The 23536-nt window shown below is 43.6% G+C and overlaps 1 protein-coding gene across 3 annotated transcripts in view; it reads left to right on the forward strand.

Annotated features, from left to right (window-relative positions):
* Positions 1-23536, forward strand: part of PTPRG (protein tyrosine phosphatase receptor type G) — a 584481-nt gene that overhangs the window by 473012 nt on the left and 87933 nt on the right. For 2 of the 3 annotated variants that reach the window (XM_035106776.2, XM_035106775.2), the window contains exons 9-12: positions 12882-13066; positions 16909-17017; positions 18474-18523; positions 19907-20810. In XM_035106776.2, the coding sequence (XP_034962667.2) occupies positions 12882-13066; positions 16909-17017; positions 18474-18523; positions 19907-20810 (1248 nt within the window). The remainder of the gene's footprint in view (positions 1-12881; positions 13067-16908; positions 17018-18473; positions 18524-19906; positions 20811-23536) is intronic. The other variant, XM_035106777.2, reaches the window with a different exon arrangement.

The following is a 23536-nucleotide window of genomic DNA, read 5'->3' on the forward strand; positions in this document are numbered from 1 at the left end:
TATAAATGTAATGACTTGAAGTCAGAATCCATGAGCAGAATAAGCTCAGCTTGTTTATTCAACTCCTAACATCACTACATTCCTCTGTGGTGTCATCCATTCACAAAAGCGCTGTGGACATTGCTGTTGTTGTTGTTGTTGTTGTTGTTGTTGTTGTTGTTGTTGTTGTTTTTACTGGCAAACAAAAATAGAAGAGCTTTGGTCACACGCTGACTAACATCCTTGTTGATGGTGTCAGAAAATAACAGCAAAAGTATCATGGTTCATTTGCACTGGCCCGTGTGTGTGTGTGTGTGTGTGTGTGTGTGGAAACTGCAGTTGTTGTTGTACCTGGGATTGAGCACCCCGTTCTCACAGTGGCCATCTAGATGCCTGTGGGAAACTGGCAAGCAGGATCCGAGCACAAGAACCCTGTCCCCTCCTGTTGGTTCCAGGAACTGGTATTCATTCAGAAGCATCACTGCCTCCCGACAGTGGAAGCAGTGCAAAGCCATAACTTTTTTTTTTAGCACTCCCTGTTCAAATTTCACCTCAGTCATGAACTCTCTGCATGTCCTTAGGCCCTGGAGAGCTGCAGACCAGCCTTCCCCAAACTAGTCCGCTCCAGATATCATTGGACTACAGTACTGCAACTTCCGTGTCTGACTGGGGCTGATGGGAGTTGTAGTCCAACCACACCTGGAAACCATTAGGTTGAGGAAGGTTGGAGCAGACAGTGCTGATCTTAATGCAGGCATCCCCAAACTGCAGCCTTCCAGATGTTTTGGCCTACAACTCCCATGATCCCTAGCTAAGAGGACCAGTGGTCAGGGATGATGGGAATTGTAGTCCAAAATATCTGGAGGGCCGAAGTCTGGAGATGCCTGTCTTAATGGATCAATAGGCTACAAGGGAGCTTCCTATGTTTCTGAAGTATTTATTAATGTCTCTTGTGGAAGTACCCTTATCATTTGTGGCCTGCACCAGATCTGGATTCTTATCTCCCTGCCCTTTTTCTGAACTCTTTCAAGTACTCCATCCTCCAACCAAGATCCTTGCCTCCTTCCCAGCCTCCTAGCTCCCTTAGTTGTCATCCAATTCCACCCTTATCTTTCCCCACAACTGAGTCCCTGTTTTCTGTTCTCACATGTCTGGAGATAGGAATTCTGGTTTGGCGAGACACTATTTTCATCCAGACTTGGAATATTCAGGAATATCTTTCACAGCAGATGAAATGCAGACATTTTTGCTGGATTTTGTCATCAATGTGCTACAATTAACAAAGAAAACTTAGCCCCTTCCCAGAGATAGTATGTCAACAGATACAGGGATGGTACATAGCCGCCATTTCCGCTGTTTTGAATTGCTATGAGTTTGTATTTAATTTTATTACTTTATTACCTCGGTCCTGTATACCTGAAGGAGCGTCTCCAACCCCCACCATTCAGCCCGGACACTGAGATCCAGCACCGAGGGCCTTCTGGCGGTTCCCTCATTGCGAGAAGTGAGGTTACAGGGAACCAGACAGAGGGCCTTCTCGGTAGTGGCACCCGCCCTGTGGAACGCCCTCCCAGCAGATGTCAAGGCAATAAGTAACTATTTTACATTTAGAAGACAACTGAAGGCGGCCCTGTTTAGGGAAGTTTTTAATGTTTGATACTGTACTGTTTTTAATATTTGGTTGGAAGCCGCCCAGAGTGGCTGGGGAAACCCAGCCAGATGGGCGGGGTATAAATAATTTATTATTATTATTATTATTATTATTATTATTATTATTGGATGACATGATTTGTTTATTGCCTTATTTATATGCTGTTGTGTTCCCTATATGATTATAATGTTGCTTTTTAATGTTATTGTTGTTACTGTGAGACGGTTTGAGCTCAGCATTGCTGTTGGAAAAGCAGCATACAAATTTTCTAGTCTGACCAATAAAAAATAAAATAAATCAAGAAGGCTATGAAAGAGTCCTTAGCAGTTTGATCTGTTGGTTTCCCAGACTTTTATGGATCTTACTGTGAGTCTACAGTAAGCCTTTTTTATTTTATTTTCCAGAGCATGTTGTTTTATTTTCTGTCTCCTGTCACTGTAAATCAAGACTGGCTCTTAAAATTGTCAACAAGGTGAAAACGTGACTTCTTTGCAGCATTTTAGATCGGAAAGTGATGTGCAAATCTGATCTGGCAGTCAGAATAACCTGAACTTGTATATGATTTATTGATCCCGGACTGACAAGTAGTAAATAAAGCCACACATCCCATATTAAGTAATGGAGAATGGCCACAACCCACTTTAGTGTCATTGGACTTTTATTTTCTTTTTATGGCACTACTCCAGAGTAAGTGGGCTGTGGATTACAGACAGGCCCTTTTGCTTCTCAACATTTATTAGTGTCTGTCAAGGAAACCAGCATAATGTTGCTCATAATAATGCCAGCAAATCACCACTGCACTGTCAGAGGTGTGATTCAACTCCAGGGTCAAGGTCTGGAAGTATTTCTGCTGTTGATCTAGATCAGGGTCCCCAAACTAAGGCCCGGATGTCGGATGCGGCCCAATCGCCTTCTAAATCCAGCCCGCGGACGGTCTGGGAATCAGCATGTTTTTTACATGAGTAGAATGTGTTTTTTTATTTGAAATGCATCTCTGGGTTATTTGTGGGGCATAGGAATTTGTTCATATTCCCCCCCCAAAAAAATATAGTCTGCCCCCCCCCCAAGGTCTGAGGGACAGTGGACCGGCCCCCTACTGAAAATGTTTGCTGACCCCTGATACCCCAGCAATGCATGCCCATCAGTGGGGAATCTAAATGCAAAACCTTGTTGTTGTTGTTGTTGTTTAGTCGTTTAGTCGTGTCCGACTCTTTGTGACCCCATGGATCAATGCCTTGTCATGGCGAAGGGGCTTGAATAACTCAGAGAAGCTATGAGCTATGCCATGCAGGGCCACCCAAGATGGACAGGTCATTGTGGAGAGTTTTGACTAAACATGATCCACCTGGAGCAGGAACTGGCAAGCCACTCCAGTATCTCTGCCAGGAAAACTCCATGGACAAAGACAACAGGCAAAACCTAGTAGGTGCCCATAAACTGGCAGAAGCTAGGCGCCTCTAGGAATAAATGTCTGCAGAAGCGGCCCTTTCCTTCTGCACATGAGGATTTGCAGTGCCAGCTCTAGGTTTCCAGGGCTTTAAAAAGGTCTTTTTCTTTTTTAAGGTCTTGCCTTTAGAAATATAAGCAGGGCTGTACTTGTTCTACCTTCCCAGTCTCAAATGTTTTTACAGCAAAAGGGACAATTTGGGGAGGATATGGACATGCAGTGAGGCATTCTTCTTGTACTGTCCTGACCATTTATGGTTATTTAAATCCATCTTGTAGCAAAGGGGATTAGGGTCACACTGTAAACTTTGGTTGAGGCTGAGCTGCATCTAATTGGTGTACTTCCTTTGCTCAGCTGGAAGTGAGGTGTTGGAGGGTTTGACCAATGGACACTCGAATCCAAGCAAACTGCTCCGCCACAGCTCCATCTGGAATGTGGAATCGAGTGGATACTTCAGTTTGAATTATTAAGACTCCTAAGAATCTCAAACCCTTTGCACACATCAGTTAACGTGCATTGTGCATGTGTAATGGGGGGAGACAGCAAGATCGTGGCCCACCTGACCCTGGGGAGGGGGGAGCTCGCTCAATTGGATTCAACGTATGGTGCGGTGGTTATGCCCTATGTTGTTGTTGTTTAGTCGTTTAGTCGTGTCCGACTCTTTGTGACTCCATGGACCATAGCACGCCAGGCACTCCTGTCTTCCACTGCCTCCCGCAGTTTGGTCAAACTCATGTTCGTAGCTTCGAGAACACTGTCCAACCATCTCGTCCTCTGTCGTCCCCTTCTCCTTCTGCCCTCAATCTTTCCCAACATCAGGGTCTTTTCCAGAGAGTCTTCTCTTCTCATGAGGTGGCCAAAGTATTGGAGCCTCAGCTTCACGATCTGTCCTTCCAATGAGCACTCAGGGCTGATTTCCTTCAGAATGGATAGGTTTGATCTTCTCGCAGTCCATGGGACACTCAAGAGTCTCCTCCAGCACCATAACCACAATTGTGGCTAATTCTTACTAAGCAAAATCAGGCATAAGGAGTGCAGGTTATTGAACCTTCACATGTTGGCATCTGAAGTAGAGTGAGCAACTAAGTAAGCAAATAAATAAATAAATAAGAATATATTTAAAAATATCGCACATATGATTGAGGATTAGGAGTTCTTCATCCCCCCGTAGATCTTTTCCTTCAGTATCTCTGATATGGGGTGATAAATTGTTGTTTATAGAAGTATATTTGTTATATCGTTTCCAAAGCTTTGGGGCTCATTAACAGTGCTGTTGCAAGCTTCACAACACTTACCCGAGAGTCCCCCGAGGTGTCCTCTTGACATCAGAGTTCTCCAGCGCAGATGCCTGATTGCCTCCCCAAAGGGGCCAGATTGCCCTTCGCCAGAGCCTCACATGGCGCTGCTTGTCACCCGTGGGGATTTGCCTTCAAGTGCCACCTTTAATTGTGATCCTAGACTTGGTTAATGAACAGTTATAACTTTACTACATTAGCACCTACCAAGTGGCGTTGACTCTAAATCGGCATATGTGATATTTCTCAAGTATTCCGCACAAATTCTCTCTCCTCCTCCTCCAGTATTTACATCCTCGTCACGTGCCTCCTTTTCATAATGTACCTTGCATCGTGTTGGCACATCAGTAAGATTCTAATCACATCTTTCAGTGTGGTCCCTTTGGATTTTTCCATTATTATTATTATTATTATTATGTGTGGATTTCAGATTTCTGCTGCCTTGTCATATATTTTCCCTTTTCATCATTTCCTTCATTGGTACAGTTTCATTGATGTGTCAGCCTGAGAACAGGGCCTGGTGTCGTCATTGTCTATATATAGTTTTTCATTAATTGCATGGCTGCTAATTACCTTGTGTGATAGTGCCCCCGCACCTCTGCAAGTCTGTCTGTCCTTGTTCTCCTTCTAAATCACTTACCTCTGAAACCTGAGAGGTAAAAGGAAGCTAGAATGCATGTGTACGAAATCTGTCAGCATTTCCTGTAAGTACTACAGGTACTACAGAGGGGAATAGGTAGCCATTGGTGACTTTGTGATACCAGCAGCCACTCTCCGCTCCTCCACATGTAGCAGCTGGATGACTTTGGGCTAGTCACACTTCTTTGAAGTCTCTCAACCCCACTCACCTCACAGAGTGTTTGTTGTGGGGGAGGAAGGAAAAAGAGAATGTTAGCCGCTTTGAGACTCCTTAGGGTAGTGATAAAGCACGATATCAAATCCAAATTCTTCTTCTTCTTCTTCTTCTTCTTCTTCTTCTTCTTCTTCTTCTTCTTCTTCAAGTTCATGGTTAGCCCATTATATGAAAAAAGTACTGTATGATACATGTGTTAGTTGTGGTTTGCATGCTATGGCTTATCAAACCTACCACGGTACAAAAATGACAATAATTCACTTTGAATGGTCAGTTTACGTTGGCACTTAATACCATTTTTGTCCCTTCTTTTGAAAGAGACAAAAATTAGTTTATTTTGATACCAAAATAAGCCCAGTTGGTTGAAAAATTAGCAAAACAGAGGTTTTTTCTAAACTGATGCAGAAATTGCATTAGCCTAAATCGCACAAAAATCGAAAATTTTAAAAATTTATCCTGCGCCCAATTTTGGACCAAAAAATCTTAAAAATTTAATTTGAGGTTATCTCATAAGTAACCTTAAAAAAAAAAATTGAAGAAAATCTGAGTTGTGACAGCACATGGCACCAGGTGATTTGGCATGGAATGACACCCCCCTGCCAACCTAGCAGTTCGAAAGCACGTCAGAGTGCAAGTAGATAAATAGGTACCGCTCCGGCGGGAAGGTAAACGGCGTTTCCGTGCACTGCTCTGGTTTCACCAAAAGCGGCTTAGTCATGCTGGCCACATGATCCGGAAAAACTGTCTGCAGACAAACATCGGCTCCCACGGCCAGTAAAGCAAGATGAGTGCCGCAACCCCAGAGTCGTTCGCGACTGGACTTAACTGTCAGGTGTCCTTTACCTTTTTACCCATCCTCTGCACCCCTTAAAAATTCCTCTGATACAATCAATCAGATGCTCACTTCACTTAATAATAAAAATTAATTGTGGTTGCACAGAAGCGGAGCTTTGTGGATTTTGAACTTCCTCTCTCCAGATCATAGCAAGTCTTGAGATTAGACTGTATATATAGCAGGGGTGGGGAACTTGTCGCCTTGCAGATGTTGCGGGCCTCCAACTTCCGTTAGAGCCGGCCAGCAGGAGAAATGCTCAGAACTGTTGCAAATTGTATTCCAGCAACATAGCAGGTTAGTCACTGCTACTCTGTAGGCCTCAGTTAGCAAGCTGTAATACCAAGAGGATATAGACATAGACATGAATAAAAGGAATCTGGAAGTCTCTGGAAGAATGTCTTCATTCAGTTGGCAAATTCTTGTTTTATAGTGTGTCATATACAATGTGTGATAGCAGGTTGAGAATGTCTGGATGTGACCCTTGCATGAAATATGAGCAAGATATTTCCCGTAGTTATGGGAGCTGCAAGAGGGAGAAGACCACCTGAGGTTCTTTTAAGCAGAACGTTTGTTTCAACAGTAGACACAATCTGTCATAGAGAACAAAACAGTGACAGATCCCAGTATTTAAAAAAGGAAGAATTTGGATGGATTTCAAGAGAACCAAGAGAAAATCTTGAAGGGGGGGGGCAAACAGAAATGAAACTTGTGGACTAGCTTAATGCATGTGCTATAAAAGCATGTGCATTTTTAAATGGCCTCTTTTAGAAACACCCTTTGGTCCCTCTTGCTCGTATTTCCTAATCCCCAAATGCAATCCAAATGTGTAAATGCATTCAGTCACAATGTCGTTTTTCGTTTCCTGTAGTTTGCCCGTTCTTAATCCCTCAGAGTAATTTACTACTGTAGTAACTGTACTATAACCGAAGTAAAAATAATTTACTGTTGCTGTTGTTGTTGTTGCTATTGCTGCTGTGGTGGTGATTGTTCATGATAATGATGATGAGGTATCACCAAGGTTTAATAATAATAATAATAAATATTATTATTATTATTATTATTTATTTATTTATTTTTACCCAGCCCACCTGGCTGGGTTTCCCCAGCCACTCTGGGCGGCTTCCAACACAATATTAAAATACAGTAGTCCACCAAACATTAAAAGCTTCCCTAAATAGGGCTGCCTTCAGATGTCTTCTAAAAGCCTGGTAGTTGTTGTTCTCTTTGGCATCCACAGGGCTGGTGCCACTACCGAGAAGGCCCTCTGCCTGGTTCCCTGTAATTTAGCTTCTTGCAGTGAGGAAACCGCCAGAAGGCCCTCGGCGCTGGACCTCAGTGTGCGGGTAGAATGATGGGGGTGGAGACGCACCTTCAGGACCAAGGCCGTTTAAGGCTTTATAGGTCAGCACCAACACTTTGAATTGTGCTTGAAAATGTACTGGGAGCCAATGTAGGTCTTTCAAGACAGCTGCCCTGGACACAGAATTGACCTGCGCCTCTATGGACAGCTGCGAGTCCAAAATAACTCTGTTAGGTCAATGTTAACGTTAGTGGAATTCATGTCCTTTACCTGTTGTTGTTGTTGTGTTTCTTTGTTTTTTCATTTTGTTGATGAAGCACAGAGGAGTAAATGGAGACAAGAACCTAATGGCGTATCAGCCCCCCGCCCCTCCACTCTGGGATCTCCTGCTCAAATTGTCTTCATAAGCTGGCCTTGTGCTGTGTTACAGCACAGAAATGCTCATAAACAAGGTTTCCACCATTCTCCAATCCCTACCCTCCATAAGCAGCCTCAACTCACATTGTCTTTCCTTCCCATATCTGCAACAGAGAGAAAGACTTCAGAGCAAGATCTTAACTCAGTGGCAGAGCTTCTTCCTTGCTCGTAGAAGGTCCCAGGTTCAGTATTCTGCATCTCCAAGTAGGACTGAGAGAGATTCCTGCCCCAAACCCTGGAGAGAGCCCCTGTCAACCAGTTTAGACAGTACTGAGCTAGATGGGTGGACCAGTGTTCTGACTCAATGTAAAGTGACTTCCTATTTTCCTAAACTCAGTTGCATGTTGTGTTACAGAAGTTAAGCATTGGCTGTAGTCTTCCTGTTTGGAGGGAAACGGGCAACATGGGCACCACAGGGTTTCAAGGCTTTGTATTTAGCCTCACCCCTGAGATCACATTAACTACCTCTGCCCCACCTACAGTTAGTGGGAAGAGCCTTTGGTATTCATGGAGGCTCCTTGTGTGATTGTGAAGATCTGGGCGTTCAGTTGCAGAGGGAGTTTCCATGGATATGCAATGCTCCCTGCTAAAGAAGTCCGCTCCCCTCAGCTGTTCCTAGCTGAAAAAACTGTTGTTGTTTTTTCCCCCAGTTTATTCTGGCGCACCGGCCATTTTGGAACTGGGCGGAGCATGCTCAGAAGCGACTTTTGATGCTGCTCTGCCCAGTTCCAAAATGGCTGCAGTGCGACTTCTGGCGCGGCGGCCATTTTGGAACTGGGCAAAGCAGCATCAAAAGTTGCTTCTGAGCATGCTCCGCCCAGTTCCAAAATGGTGGCAGCGCTACTTCCGGTCTGCTACTTCCGCCCGGTCCCTTATTTCTCCGACAGCAACTTGGCAGGCATGCAAGAGCTGGGAGAATCTTTTGACCTGGGGATGTGCATGAAATGCTCAGCTCTACAGTGTATCTGTTGCCTCTTCCGTCTGGAATGATACAAACATTGGGCTTCCCTCAGGAAGGAGAAGTGGGACAGAAACAATAAATGGAGTGAATAAAATCTGGGCAATGCTGTTACTCCCATTAGCATTCTTCACCCTTGCTTGCTTTCTGCGGGAGAAATTTGGTGGAATTGGCATCATAAAACCCACATAAAAATGGGTGGGGAGCAAAGCTTTGATCACAGAATAATGGACGAAGGGGGAAACAATGACACAGAAAGATGCAGATTCTATAGACTGCCAAATTACTGTGAACTTTGTGTTTCTTTCTTTCTTTCTTTCAGGGGTTAGCTGCATTATTAGCTACTTTTATTACCAGTATGTAGCACCTTAATTAAATCATGGGCTGGAATGATCAGATCAAGTGTTTTTGGTTCTATTGTGTCTTCAGCAGCTTTACCTATATTCATAAAGCAAATGCCTCGTTTTATAAACAGGGAAGAAAATTATTTTTGCTCACTCGTCAATTGAAGTATCCTAGTTAGCGCTTATCATGGTATGCTGTTCCCCTGTGCTTTAGAATAATTGGGGGCTGGGGATGCAGGTGGCGGGGAGCGGAGGGGGCTGAATAAATCAGGTAGTTAGTGAAATTTTCTCACTGTGAAATAGCTTCACTCTGAAGTTCATAGTCCTTTTAGCAAAACAAGAGGCTGAATCAAGGTGGCTGGGTGCCTCCTTCCACCTTTGGAGGCATCTCCTGCTAAAAGCCCCAGAATGCCATGCTGCAGTATTCCACGCCAACCTAACACTGGGCATGCTCCCATGGCAGGATGCATTACTCCATGTCACCAGGATCATAACACCCAGGTTTGAACAAAGCGGCCTGTGCAAGAACAGCCTGCAGATTCCTTCAAGGGCTGCCTTTTCCCATGAAGCCTTTGATACACAAATCTTCTTTCCCCCCATGTTTGTCCCTGCCCCACTTTCCTTCCCCTTGTCTGTTGTCTCTCCCCTGTGTCTGTTTCTAGATAGCAAGCCACTTGGGGCAGAGACCTGTCCTCTCGTTCTTTGTAAGGTGTGCGGGAGGGATCAAGGTGGTTCGATATTAAATTAGAAATTAAATTCAAATGGGACCCTGACTTTTCTGGTTCATGAATACAAGAGGATTGTAAACAAACCTGAACCTCACTATTCAGGATACAGCTTATCCGTTCTCAACCATAAACCTGTATCTCTCTGCCACTCCACAGATTAGCTTTCAGCTCAGTTCAACTTGCACAGCAAAACTTTAGGCTGACTATAAAAGCAGACTTTTGCAGTGGATGGGGTCGGGGTCCTGATCATAGCTGGGGTGGGGCAGAGGGGCATTGTGATTGGCCCAGCCTCTTCCAGGGTTCTTCTCACCGTGTACATGGGTGGTGCTGTAGAAATGAATCGAATGAACAGAGCAGGGGGCGAAATCCCTTCAGTGCTGGTAGTCTGTCCTAGGACAAAATGTCTGACTGTGATGCAAGATGCATCCGCGAGACCTTCTTCCAATTTAGTGCAATAATAGTTACACTTTTATTGAAAGTTAAATTAATTAAAAAGAATGATGCCGTTGTAGGAGAGGTGTTATTTTTGTTGCACAGGTGTTGATGAAATTTTCATTGTGAATAATTGATGTGGCTATTTAATATGACAGAATATATTTGGAAAAAATAGCAGTTGCCACTTATAAGTGTCTGTGTGGGCTTCTTGCATACCTATTGTTAAAAGTCTTTGACGTTCAGATTAGCTTAACTGTGGACATAGGAAGCAGGTGGAGACATAGATTACAGTTACCTATGGAATAAGGGATCAGAAGCAAAGATTTGGGAGAAATAGGTTTGGTCCCCATTTTTCAGCAAACAGGTCCAATTTGCAATATTTTGACTAAAACATTTTTTTAAATGCAGGCATCAGGACTGCAAACCTCTGCAAATTTGCAATGCAGTTTCAGTTCAAAACTGTGTGTACAAAAGGTGTAGGTTTTTTTTGAGGGGGGGGGGTCCAACTACGTATTTAGAGTAAAATGCATGCAATAACACTTGTTTTAGGGGAAATGCATACAGTATAAATGTGATTTATCTGGGTGTGTTTAATCTGCAGAATTGGGATAGAATGGACACCTTGATTGAAAATATGTGAAACTGACTCAGAATGGAAATAGTCGAACCCTAGTGGCATGCAGAGATAATGTGCACCCACGATTTAAGAGTGGGCCACGAAATCATGATCAACTACCCTCTCTCATTCACAAATTCCCTCAAGCTTCCTATATCATAGATCAGCATGGCAGGTAACATTGCCTGGTTGAAAAACCTCAATTCAGGACTCTACTGGGTGTTTCCATGCCCTTCTAACAACCCATAAACTGTGGCTATGCATTACATCTGCCCCTGCCCATTACAGTGTTTTACCATGACCTCTGAATGCAACATAGGTGATAGGAATAGGCAGCCTAATTGAAAAGACTTTGGCAAGGATCACTGGGAAGTGTATTGAATGGGTGAAAGGCACTCACTCTGCGTATGCGGCAGGATGGTGAGTGAAACCTTGAACTCCCACTGTCAGCAAATACACCCCATTATCTGGCATTCTCTGGGACTCTGAGGTTAAAATTTGGCAAGAACGTTTGCGGACCTGTCCTGATGTTATGTTCATGAATCACGGTTTCCTAAGCTTAAAAATAACACTCTTTATTGCAGGTAAAGCACAGCATTTTATCAATAGCCTGTTAGTGCCACCTAGTGTTCTCCATTTCCTTTACACTGTTGTTGCTGCTGCTTAAGAAAAAAATTGATTCAGCCGTTATAAATCGGCAGACCTCTAATTTCACACAAAAGGCATGCACTCATTTGCTGTCCAGCTGGAGCACGGATACGTTTGCCCTCAGGTTTCCTTATTTCATCATGATCACTGTCTCTAGTTCCTTCCTCACTCGCAGAAATCATTTGCTATTGCTTTGCAGGCTTAGGGCACTTGTAAGCAGCATAGCTCTGCATAAAATCCTGTATTATCGTTTATCAATGCTTTCATTTGTTAACGTATTTATTTGTGCACAGGGGATCCAGACACATCACTGTGCTAGTGCCATGCTGTTCTAAGAATGCTGAACTCTCTACTAACCTTAAGCATAGCTGGTCATCCAAAGCAGGGATGGCTCACACACCTCACCCCACCCAGTCTGGGGGACATGATCCAGCCTCCCCACAAGCAGATTTTTGCTCACCTCCTAAGACCTCGCCGATTTTTGCCGGCGGCAGCAAAAAGAAAAGCTCAAGTAAGCATAACCTGAACGGGATGCAAATTGCACCCTCCCTAGTCATCAGAGCAATCTTTTGATGAGCAGAAAAGGGTTGATAAACTCCTTTCCTTGGCTGAGCTGCACAGATAAGCGGAGAAGAGAGGGCAGCTGCGTGTCTCGTGCATGTGTGTGGTATCTGCAGACGAGAGAGAATGGGCTGGCTGGCCAAACCCATTTTTAGTTACACTCACCAATGCCATAGAGTCCATGGGAGATTAGCCAAGGGTGAATGTGGACCTTGGGCCAATTTTTTTTTAAAAGACTAGTCACTTCTGCTCCAGACAGACACTCTTAAAAGTGAGATGCCGGGGATGAGCAAGAGAAGTTAAAATAATAATGAGTCTCTTGGTTTTTTCTCAAGAAGCGCAACACAGAAGACATGTATGCAGTTCCGGTTCAATTATTTAACATTTGCACTGAAAACATGTAGAAAGGGTTTGCTGCTGCAAGCTTTCAGTAATTGGTGTGTATAAACTACCCAAAGCAACGAACCATACAGGCTCTCTTCCCTGCCTAGTATTTTTTTTCCTGGTGAGCTAATTTTAGAAGCTGTGGGCCTGACAGGTGCAGTTGGTACGTTGCAAGCCTCCCTGAATCCCCAGTGTCGGTGATGCTTTCCTGTCCCTTGTTGTGGGACCAAGATGTGGACTCACTGTCATGGTTTGAAAAGTCCCTAGAGAAGGAGGGAGGTAGAAAAGAAAGCAATAACTGCTTATAGTGGTAGTGAAGTGTTTTCCACTCAAGATTAGATTGGGCCTTTTAAATTAATGCTTAAGAGACTTTTATTTCTCCCGACGCTTTAGAGGCATGGCATATTTATTTGTTCCCCTTTTTGCTTAGTTTGCAGTACTCCGCCTGTCAACATGAAAGTGCAGCCGGTGAACAGAACCGCCTTGCTGGTGACGTGGAATCAACCGGAGATGATCTACCACCCTCCCATTATGAACTATATGATTTCCTACAGCTGGGCTAAAAACGAAGATGAAAAGGAAAAAACCTTCACCAAGGACAGCGACAAGGACCTGGTAAAAACCAGAGCATCGGAAGTTGCCATTAGCGTTAAGAGAGCCTTACTGTGTGTTTCCTCGGTAGACGGCTGGGGGGTGAATCACTTGGGTTTTAAGCTGAATGGATGGTTTCTGCCTAACTCCTTTCAACACACATACGGTGTTTGTTGGTATCTGTGCCCTGTTCCACAACTTCAAAACATCTGAATCTGATTCTTGGTTTGTATAGGTATAGGAAGAATGGCCAAACACCTTCATCTTCTTGTTTTGCACTTATAACTAACTCTATGGGGAAGGACCGTAGGGTCAGAGATAGAGCATCCGCTTTACATTCAGAAGCTCCCAAGTTCAACCCCTGCCATCTCCAGGACCAGGAGAGAACTCTGCCAGAAACCCTGGAGAGCCACTGCCAGTCACTGTAGGCAATACTAAATGGATCAGTGATCTCATGCATTATGAGGCAGCTTCCTAGCCCTTCAGCTTGGAAACAAGTTAAGCTTGATGACGGAAGGAGCTTGCTTCCCTGCAAGTTGCTTCATACCAAGGGACCTGTGACCCTCTGGATGTTACTGGACTCCAACTCCCACCACCCCTGACTATTGGCTGTGCTGGCTGAGGGTGATGGGAGCTGGAGTCCAACAACATCTGAATGCCCATAGGTTCTCCACCCCGCTTTATGGCAGAAGTTGCAAATCCCTCTAAGGGTCCTTATTGTGAATAGGAGATGAGCAATATTCTGCGGCTGTTCATGCTAGCACATCCATTGCTTGTTTGCAGGGTTTGGCCTTTGGAGCCGGCTGTACATGCAGTATATGTACCTTTGTAATGGGTGGCTTAAATTTGAGAAGAGACATAAGCCCAAATCAGGGCAGTCTATTTGGGTTTGGAACATTGGCCTAGCACTTAAGGTGGGATCTACTTGGCATTCAACTTGCTGCCCAAGCAGAGGCAAGCGATAACTGTACAAGCCTTTAAAATTCCATGTGTCTAGAATGAAAGTGACATATTCCATTTTGAAAGGGCTCAGTTTATTGTTAATCAAAGCAAGCTTCTGGAATAATGAAATCAGTAATTGTATATGCACATAAAAATGCAGCCGCAATGAGTGAAATTTCTAATGACAGTTATCCTTTGCAACTACACACTCCTTGGGTACCATTCAATCAGTTTATAGAATAATACATGTCTTATTCTCCCTTAGATCGAGGTTCTTTTACTTAATTTCCATTTATATTTTCAATTTCCCCCCACTAGAAGTTGTTACCTGGGTCGCGTTAGGGAGTGATGTGCTTCATGAAATCAGAAAGCAATCTTCTGAAAGGTGCCCAAGGTTAGGGCTGTATTATAATCTCAAACTTGTCATCATTTCGCACTCTTAAGGGAGATTATTCCCCCACCCACCCACCCCCATTTCTAATTAGTAAAAAGAACAGAGTGCATTAATCAGGAAAAATATCTAGTTACAAACATAGGGTGTAGTCCCCCAGGAATGACTGTTGCACAATTTCCATTCATTTTCATTGCTTTAGAATTGATTGCTTAGCTATTACAGATGCTATAATAATTGGCACTTTAGAATCATGATTTCCAGCCAGCATCAATCTGTGGCCAAGAGGATGGCAGCCTAACTGGACAGGGCAGGGGGTGGTTTTGGTTTTTTACCCCCTGCGCTTCTCAACTGCTACTCCATGTGTATTTTCTTCCCTGTGCCTTCTCAGTCTTGTTCTTCTAAAACTATTTGGTGGGCTGGGGGGCGGGGGGGGGGCAGAGAGAATGATTTACATAGGGAGAAAGGCACATACACACACTCTCCACCAGTTTACCCTATGAAAATGTCTGCCCAAACAATCCACATCACAATTGCATGGGAGATGGATAAGTGGTTTGTTTCTGAAACTTTTTGGGTGGCAAGAAGTAACGGAGCCTTGAAAAGGAAAGGATTTATTTTTTGCCCGCCCATCTGCAGGAGCAAATAGGTTTTTCCCCCACCCTTGGGTCTTTGGGGCAGAATAGAAAATGGTAGAATATTCAACCATGAGTAAAGCAGTAGTGATAAAAGAGTGCCTAGCCAGGAGTCTTTCTCCTGATGAGGAAAACAGCAGGCAGGCAGGGAGTTTCAGGGGGAAAGCTGGGCTTCAGCTCTTGTGCTCAGAGGGTCTCCTGACCTTCCAAAGCGACCTGACCTGACATGTGAACCAAGGATCCAGTGAAAAAGTCCTCTCTTTTTTAAAAAAAACTAGCTTAAAGACTAGTTTTAGAGAATATTCTAGTTTTCATGTGGTCCGTCTCCAGGTAAACCTCTGATGAGTGCATGACCCAAAGAAAGCCTTCTGATTTCTTGACAAAAAGAAACTCTGCAAGAGCAACTAGAATCATCTTTCCCTTGTGCCTAGCGAAAGCAAACTTTTGATTACACAGACAAGGATTTCACACGTAAGCTTTTTCTGATGAGGCCTGTCCGGGCTTTTGAGTCACGTTGAGGCTAGCCAAGTCAGAAGGTCACACAGACCTTTAGTATCTGATACATTATGACCCAGGTGGTGCTGTGGGTTAATCCACTGAGCCTAGGGCTTGCTGATCAGAAGGTGGGCGGTTCGAATCCCTGCAGCGGGGTGAGCTCCCGTTGCTCGGTCCCAGCTCCTGCCCACCTAGCAGTTCGAAAGCACGTCAAAGTGCAAGTAGATAAATAGGGACCGCTCCGGCTAGCTTTGTCATGCTAGCCACATGACCCGGAAGCTGTCTGCAGACAAACGCCGGCTCCCTCGGCCTATAGAGCGAGATGAGCGCCGCAACCCCAGAGTCGGACACGACTGGACCTGATGGTCAGGGGCCCCTTTACCTTTACATTATGACCATATTGGCAAAGGGACAGAAATCTGGAGCCCCCCTCCATACTTTGAAAATTCCGTTTACCAGCTGCTTTTATCGTTTTGTTTTTGGAATATATTTGTAAATCATTTGCTGTGTTTGACTAAAAGCCATTACAAATCCAGTTACAAAACTCTGGTATCTCTTCAGATCGTATACATATTTGTAAAATGCGTTTTGGTCCCCTTAGGGCAGGGATGGGCTAGGGAACCGGTGGCCTTTGACATGTTTGTTAGACTCTAGCTCCCATGATCCGTGACAAGGAGTTGTGCTGGCCTGGGGCTGACGGGAAGTCGAACCCAACAGCATTTGGATTGCCAGTTCAGGCCTGGTGGGCACATCCAGCTCTCTTCAAGCCTCTCTTTCTGACCCTCAGGAAACTCTGCAAGGCCAGACCTGGAGCTGCTTTGAATGTTTTTGCCTGGCTGGAATATGTCCTTGAATTTGACAGTGCGAGAAGGTTGTCTGGAAGGAAATAATGACCCCGTGGGTTTAAAAGGGTTCCCCACCCCTGGAACAGAATGGTTGAACTTGGTACATTGTACATTCCTTCCAGCGACCTAGAAAATTTGTATTCGGGGCTCGAGTCGCACTCCCCTGTGACATCTCTGCTCAAAGGCAACTGCTAAATGGTAGCTGATCTGTTCCTGTGCAGACAGATGCTCCTCTAACACTCTGAGGTCAGGCATGGCTGGGTTATATGATTCCACAGATCCCCTCATCACTAGTTTCATCTGCTTATTGTACACAAAGGCTGACGTTTGCTTCTGCCCAAAGAGCTGCATAAATCCCGTAGAATTTGTATGTTTGTTCCTCTATGCCTTTTGGCATTTCTCCCCATCCCAGATCCTGCTCCAGGGGGTGGGTTTCTCTCTGATAAGCTTGCCCCTGGTGTAAACTCTCTTCTAAGTTTTCTTTTTGTTTTACAGACTGATCGTTCAGTATCCAGTTGGGAGGGATAAAACTGAATAATGTCTATTTTTTTTAAACAGAAAGCCATCATTAGCCATGTCTCACCTGACATCCTTTATCTGTTCAGAGTTCAAGCAGTGTGCCGAAATGACATGCGCAGTGATTTTAGCCAGACAATGCTCTTTAAAGGTAAAAAACCATGCAATTATCCTGTTCTCTTGTAATGTTCCCTTGGCCAGGGAAAAGTGTGTAGAGTTTAAAGTCATGGGGAGGGGCGGTCAAGCTGGCCATGGTATTTAGGAACAGTGCTTTTATAAAATTGCGTCAAGTGGAAACGCAATTTAAAGAGAAAACTTTGCTGACGTACATGATTCACAGTATGACAAACCACTGAGTTCATTTCCATCAACCCAAATTGGGAGAGAGAGAACTGACCCTTGGCCAGTGCTATTGTTGCAGATCCGGCGTACTTCAAATGCTATATGAATCCCGAGAAAAATAATGGAGTGGGCTTCTGAGTTCCACAAAAAAAACCCGGAAAAGCAAATCTTGCAAAATTGTTACTCCTCCTCCTATGGCTAATCCTTTCCCCAGTAGGTGTAAATTGCTTGCTGTCATACTCATGCACCAACCCCAACTATACCAGCTATGTATTGTTATGGGTTTGACATTGCAAATGGGGCTGTAATGTTGAAAAACGTGATAGTGTTTTTCTTGCAGAGCAAAAAAAAAGACCACTGGCATTCACAACAGTGGTCTTGTTCTTATGACCCCGTGCTCAGGTTTAGTGATCTCCTGTGTTTGAAATGTGTTACAATCCCTTTTTTAAAAAAAGCTGGTAGCTATCAGAGAGTATATGCCTCTTTGTATTCAAGCGGATCAAGACCTGGGGAGAGCTTAAATATTTTAAAATCATATACACCTCTCAGAAAGGAGAGTTGGATCCTCAAAAATGTCTGCCTGTCTGAAGCTGCAGACACAGAAACAGAGCTGGGTATTCAGCCACTCCTGTGATGCAATCCTGACCCTGTTTCTACTGACACAGATGCAGATCCAAACTGAGGCAATTGTCTCAGCAGTAATAATTGAACTTTTAATTCCAGAAACAGAAGCTTGCCCTCCCTTGCACAAGGCCGGACCGGGCCCTCAATGGCCATTTTATATTTACACAAGGCCTGGCATTTGTGGTTACAAATGTTGACCCCTGACTGCCGAAAGACTGAGGTGGCTGGGGGTAGGGGTGGGAATCAGAGATGGTTTGACAGGAAAAGCAGGAAAAGTATAACAACAGGAAATTCATTTCATAATCTTGTAATATGCATTACTGGCTTGTGGGAATGCAGAACAAGGGCAGGGAAAAGTATTTAGAAGCCTCAATTTTCATTCCGAGGAATAATCTTGTTTATAGTTCCCCTCTGCCTCAATACAAGCTATTGAAAAAACCAATCGATTGGAAAACAGCCATTTCTTTATCTTTGAATCCAGACTATTGGAGCATTAAAAAAAAAAAAAATTTTTTTTTACTGTAACTCACCCTGGGATCATTAGGCTAGAAACTGAAATGATTAAAACATAAAATTATAGTGTTTAATATTGTTTGCAGCTTTATCCACTTAAACATTATTATTACTTTTTCCTTCCCCAGCTAATACTACTCGAATTTTTGAAGGCACCAGAATAGTAAAAACAGGAGTGGTAAGTGGCATGAGTCATTGAATTGAATAGAAAAGCATTTTTTAAAAAATACTTCAACATTCTCTCCAGCAGGTGGCAGCGTTATATAGTAAATGTCCTGATTTAAATCCTGATTTAAACGTCCTGAATTAAATTCAAAGAATCCAAGGATTTTGATGCAGAGTTCTTTTTTTGCCTTTCATCATTGGTTATAACTCAGTATTACTTATGATCCTAGGACTATGCTGATATGTTTGAATGTGTTAAATTAAGGCAAGGTAGTTAAACTGGGTTTTTTTGGTTTTTTTTGTTTTGGAAGGTGCTTTTACACTGAATAATACACCAAAGAGCATTGTAATTAATTGAGGGGAACCTGCTGATGTGAATCAAAAGAGTGAGAACATAGTATCACCATTTTATTTTTGGTTTTCTTTAGTCCTGTTTGGAACTGGCTTTCGATAGCAGCCACACAATCAGCAGTAAAAAGTTTTTAAAAACTAAACATTAATGATGTTCAAAATTCCTTCTTCTATTGCAAGCATAAGATTGATGGAAACTGGGTGAAGTTTTATAATAGGATGAAACTATCAGGGAAGTAAAACCTGTAGGTCTAATTAAACTAATTGATATTTAAATTTATATTTTTAAAAAAATAATAATTCACAAAAATTTCCTGTACCTTTTTCCATTTCTGCTTGATCTGTTAGACTGTATTCCATTATTTAAAATTGACGAGTGAGTTGGCAGAAAGGTCATAACCTTTTTTATTTAAAAGAAGTAGGTAAGGATGTGCCACCAAGCTAAACATAACAACATTTTACTAATAATGAAAATTGCATCCAAACAAAATTATAATGGAGCAGTAAAATATAGCAAATGCACTACACGGCCCTATGTTTTACTTATAATTTTATATTGGTTGAAGCTGAGTAAAAATGCCTTGACAAAATGGAATTCAAGTGGAAATTCCTCAAAGATGCAGAAAATCAATTTAGCATAATTTAAAAAAAAATTTTTTACATGTCTATGCAAGCCAGCTAGAATTATTTTTCAAAATCCCATTTATTTCAGTAGGGAAGATTTAAGCCTCTGTTGCTTTAACTCACCTACTGAAAGCCATTGGATTTAGAATAGATTAACTCTTGAGTAGATCATACCTGCAGGCAGGGGGGGCAGGGGGGGCAGGAGGAAATAAACCCAAATGCAACAGCCTGTGTTAAATTCGTTGCTATGCCTTTCTTGATCTTAAAGGAGGAAACTGTAACGCTGACTCTGATTTGAGCTCGTAACAATACTGTAGTTGTCTTCAGCCTTCTGTTTTCTTTGTCTTGTGAATCTCTGTGTTGTTTTGTGCTGGCTAGCTTTAACCACAATTGTTTAAATATACTTGTCTTATTTAAACAGAATAATGGGCAGAATGGAGTGTTTGGAAAGAAAAGGAAATCAAAAGGAAAAAAGAGCCGAGGTAGCATGTCAGGTACCTCTACTGATGCTCTCTCTGCTGTGTTTTCTTCTCTTGTTCCCCCTGGTGATTTCTTCAAGCCTACAGCTTCTCCTGCACCATCAGCCGACATGGCTCCCATCAGTTCTGGATCTTCTACTTGGACTTCCTCAGGCCTCCCCTTTTCCTTTGTATCTATGGCCACTGGAATGGGGCCTTCCTCCAGTGGGAGCCAAGCCACGGTGGCCTCTGTGGTCACCAGCACTTTGCTTGCAGGCCTCGGGTTTAGCAGTAGTGGCATCTCCTCTTTCCCTAGTACCGTTTGGCCGACTCGCCTCCCGACATCTGCGTCGACCAATAAACAGTCGGCCAGGCCCGTCCTCGCCACCACTGAGGCTTTGTCTTCTTCTCCAGCCCCGGAAAGCGATTCCGCCCTCGCAAAAGACAATGAAGGGGCAGAGGATGGGGAAAAGGATGAGAAAAGCGAGAGCGAGGATGGGGAGAGAGAGCATGAAGAGGAGAGGGAAAAGGATTCGGAAAAAAGAGAGAAAAATGCTACGACTGAGGCTGCTGAGGTACAGGATAACACTGAGGCTACAGACACCACTCTTGCTCCCAACAGGACTACAGAGGGAGGGAATAAAACCATACCTGATCAAGGGCAAAGCCAAGACATTTCCCCAACAGGTAGGAGTCCCGGACAAGAAGGAGATATGGAAACAGACTCTCAATACGAAACAATCCCTTCCACCCAAGTGCCACCAGCATACACAAATGAACAATACACTCGAGAAATTCCAAGAAGACCAGACACAGCATCAACAACACCCTTACCAAAAGACAACAGATTTATTACCATTTATCCAGGTGAGTTAACTGTGTGAGGTACCAGGGAGGGGAAAGAGTGGGGATCAGGGGACTGGAAGCGTGTCGAAAATTGTCCATCGCAACAAAATGTCACTGATGCTTTTCGGCTGCTTTTGAAGTGTTGTAAGCACCAACATTTGGGTTCATGCTTTCAGGAAACCTCATTACACGTTCTAGCAAACCCTTTTGTATAATTACTGTGCTCGTGATTGTTTTGTAGTACATTAATTTTTTCAGTATGGAACCTAACATCCAGACCTGGGGCGGCGAAAGGAAGGATAGATGTCATAAACCCTGAATGGAAATAAATAGTTTTTGTGTAGGAGTATCTGTGTCTTGTGACGATTATCCATTGAAAGCATCACCCCAAATGTTGCTAGAGAATGGCATAACTACAATAGGTGTAGGCATACTTTGAACCACATTCAACTCGTATTAAGTAGCCTTACCTACACACCCACACACCTCCCAAGCTTCTTTTCATTGGTGGGTCTTTTATAGAGGCCCGAGTTCATGACTTCACACAACACCCCCCATTGCCCTGTCCACTTTAATCAGTGTTTGGGTTACTCTAGACCAGGCAATCCCTAAACTCAGCTTTCCAGATGTTTTGGGACTACAATTCCCATCATCCCTGACCACTTGTCCTGTTAGCGAGGGATGATGGGAGTTGTAGTCCCAAAACATCTGGAGGGCCAAGTTTGGGGATGCCTGCTCTAGACAAGTTTCCATTTGGTGAACAAGACAAGCAGTCCTCCAGTGCTATTGTACTGTACCTGGTTTTCAGAACTCACAATTCGCTCAGCATATGGGCAAATCTACTATGGGAGAAGCTGGGGGTGACATCTTCCTCCTGTTGGCTAATTTTAAACTAGGTATCCTGTTTCTCAATTTACTTGCATGCCTGAATTTCTCTGTGTAGGTGTGAGTTTGGGTGTGCAACACTGTTGTGTTTATTGAGCTCAGAGGCCGGTAGATTTCCTCAAGTTCTCCCACCAATCTGCTTATGAAGTCTTAATGTAAAATTACTGCACTTTTTCTCTCCTGTTTTCTTCCACCCTCTTTTGTCCTTTGCCTCTTTTGCTGTTGGTTTTTAGTCACAGGCAATATCGTTTAATAAAATCATATTAAACAATAGTGGGGTGGGAAGGCACAGAAGCTAATAAAAGAGTAGACGCCATGCTTTAAAAAGCGGAAGTGCAATCCAAGTCAGTTTGGGGGGAACTCAAGAACATCGTTTCTGCCAAGTATGTTGTATGTATTGGGTGCAACGGGGTAAAAAAAAAAACATTTTAAAAACCTACAACTTTGTTTCTCAAATACATTGTATAGAGGAGGCCTGCCGAAGGAACAGTAGGGCCACTGGACCACCACTGTGTAAGAGGAGCACTCAAGGATGACAGGATAAATGAGTTCTTTGCATCTGTCTCCACAAAGAGGGTATAGGAAAGAGGCCACACTCCAACAATTCTTCTTGGATGGTGAATTGGAAGAAAAAGTTGCACAGAAGAGATTTTGGAGCAAATACATTGGTTTTCAGAGGGGTGATTCAACCAGATAAGATGGCATTTGCCCAAGAGCTCACATTCAAAAATGAAATACTGACTTGGGCGCCCAGCCTCTTTTTTCTGACATTATCCTCCATAGAGGATTTGAAAAGGACTAATGAAGGGCCAGTCTTGCATACATGTACACAAACACACCTCCACATATTATCCTGGAAGCTACATAGTCAGCTAAATGTGTCTTGAATATTGGTCTATTAGTAATGTAAAAATATGTTTAAAATGGATTCTTTACCTGTTTGTTAGAGAAGAAGTAACAATCATCCAATGTGTTCCCGGCACTGGGAAGAACTAGATCCCATTCGATTGAATACCTGAGAATCTGTGGGGAAATGCCAGAGTCCCACAAAATGGGAAAGGAGCAAATATACTGCCTGATTTTACCACCTATGGTACCATGGACTTATAACTTAGTCCTGTTTGGAAGTTGGCAGTAGGAGTATCTACAGGAAAAAATGTATCCATTGAAGAAATGAATGGAAGGAATTGTTCAGAAGTGGCTGGTCCATTCTCTATCTGGGGAGACCTAATCCATCCCCTAAGCAATCCCCTCCACCAAATGGTGCCATCCTTTTTATTGGTGGTAAAATAAAATAATAATAATAATAATAATAATAATAATAATTTATTATTTATACCCCGCCCATCTGGCCGGGTTCCCCCAGCCACTCTGGGCGGCTTCCAAAAAAACAGAAATTCTAAAATACAGAAATCCATCAAACATTAAAAGCTTCCCTAAACAGGGCTGCCTTGAGATGCCTTCTAAAGGTCTGGTAATTGTTCTCTTTGACCTCTAGTGGGAGGGCATTCCACAGGGTGGGTGCCACTACCAAGAAGGCCCTCTGCCTGGTTCCCTGTAACTTGGCTTCTCGTAATGAGGGAACCGCCAGAAGGCCCTCGGAGCTGGACCTCAGTGTCCGGGCAGAACGATGGGGGTGGAGACGCTCCTTCAGGTATACCGGACCGAGGCCGTTTAGGGCTTTAAAGGTCAACACCAACACTTTGAATTGTGCTCGGAAACGTACTGGGAGCCAATGTAGGTCTTTTAGGACCGGTGTTATGTGATCTCGGCGGCCGCTCCCAGTCACCAGTCTAGCTGCCGCATTCTGGATTAGTTGTAGTTTCCGGGTCACCTTCAAAGGTAGCCCCACGTAGAGCGCA

This window comes from Zootoca vivipara, chromosome 2 (genome assembly GCF_963506605.1).
Source record: "Zootoca vivipara chromosome 2, rZooViv1.1, whole genome shotgun sequence".
NCBI lineage: Eukaryota > Metazoa > Chordata > Lepidosauria > Squamata > Lacertidae > Zootoca > Zootoca vivipara.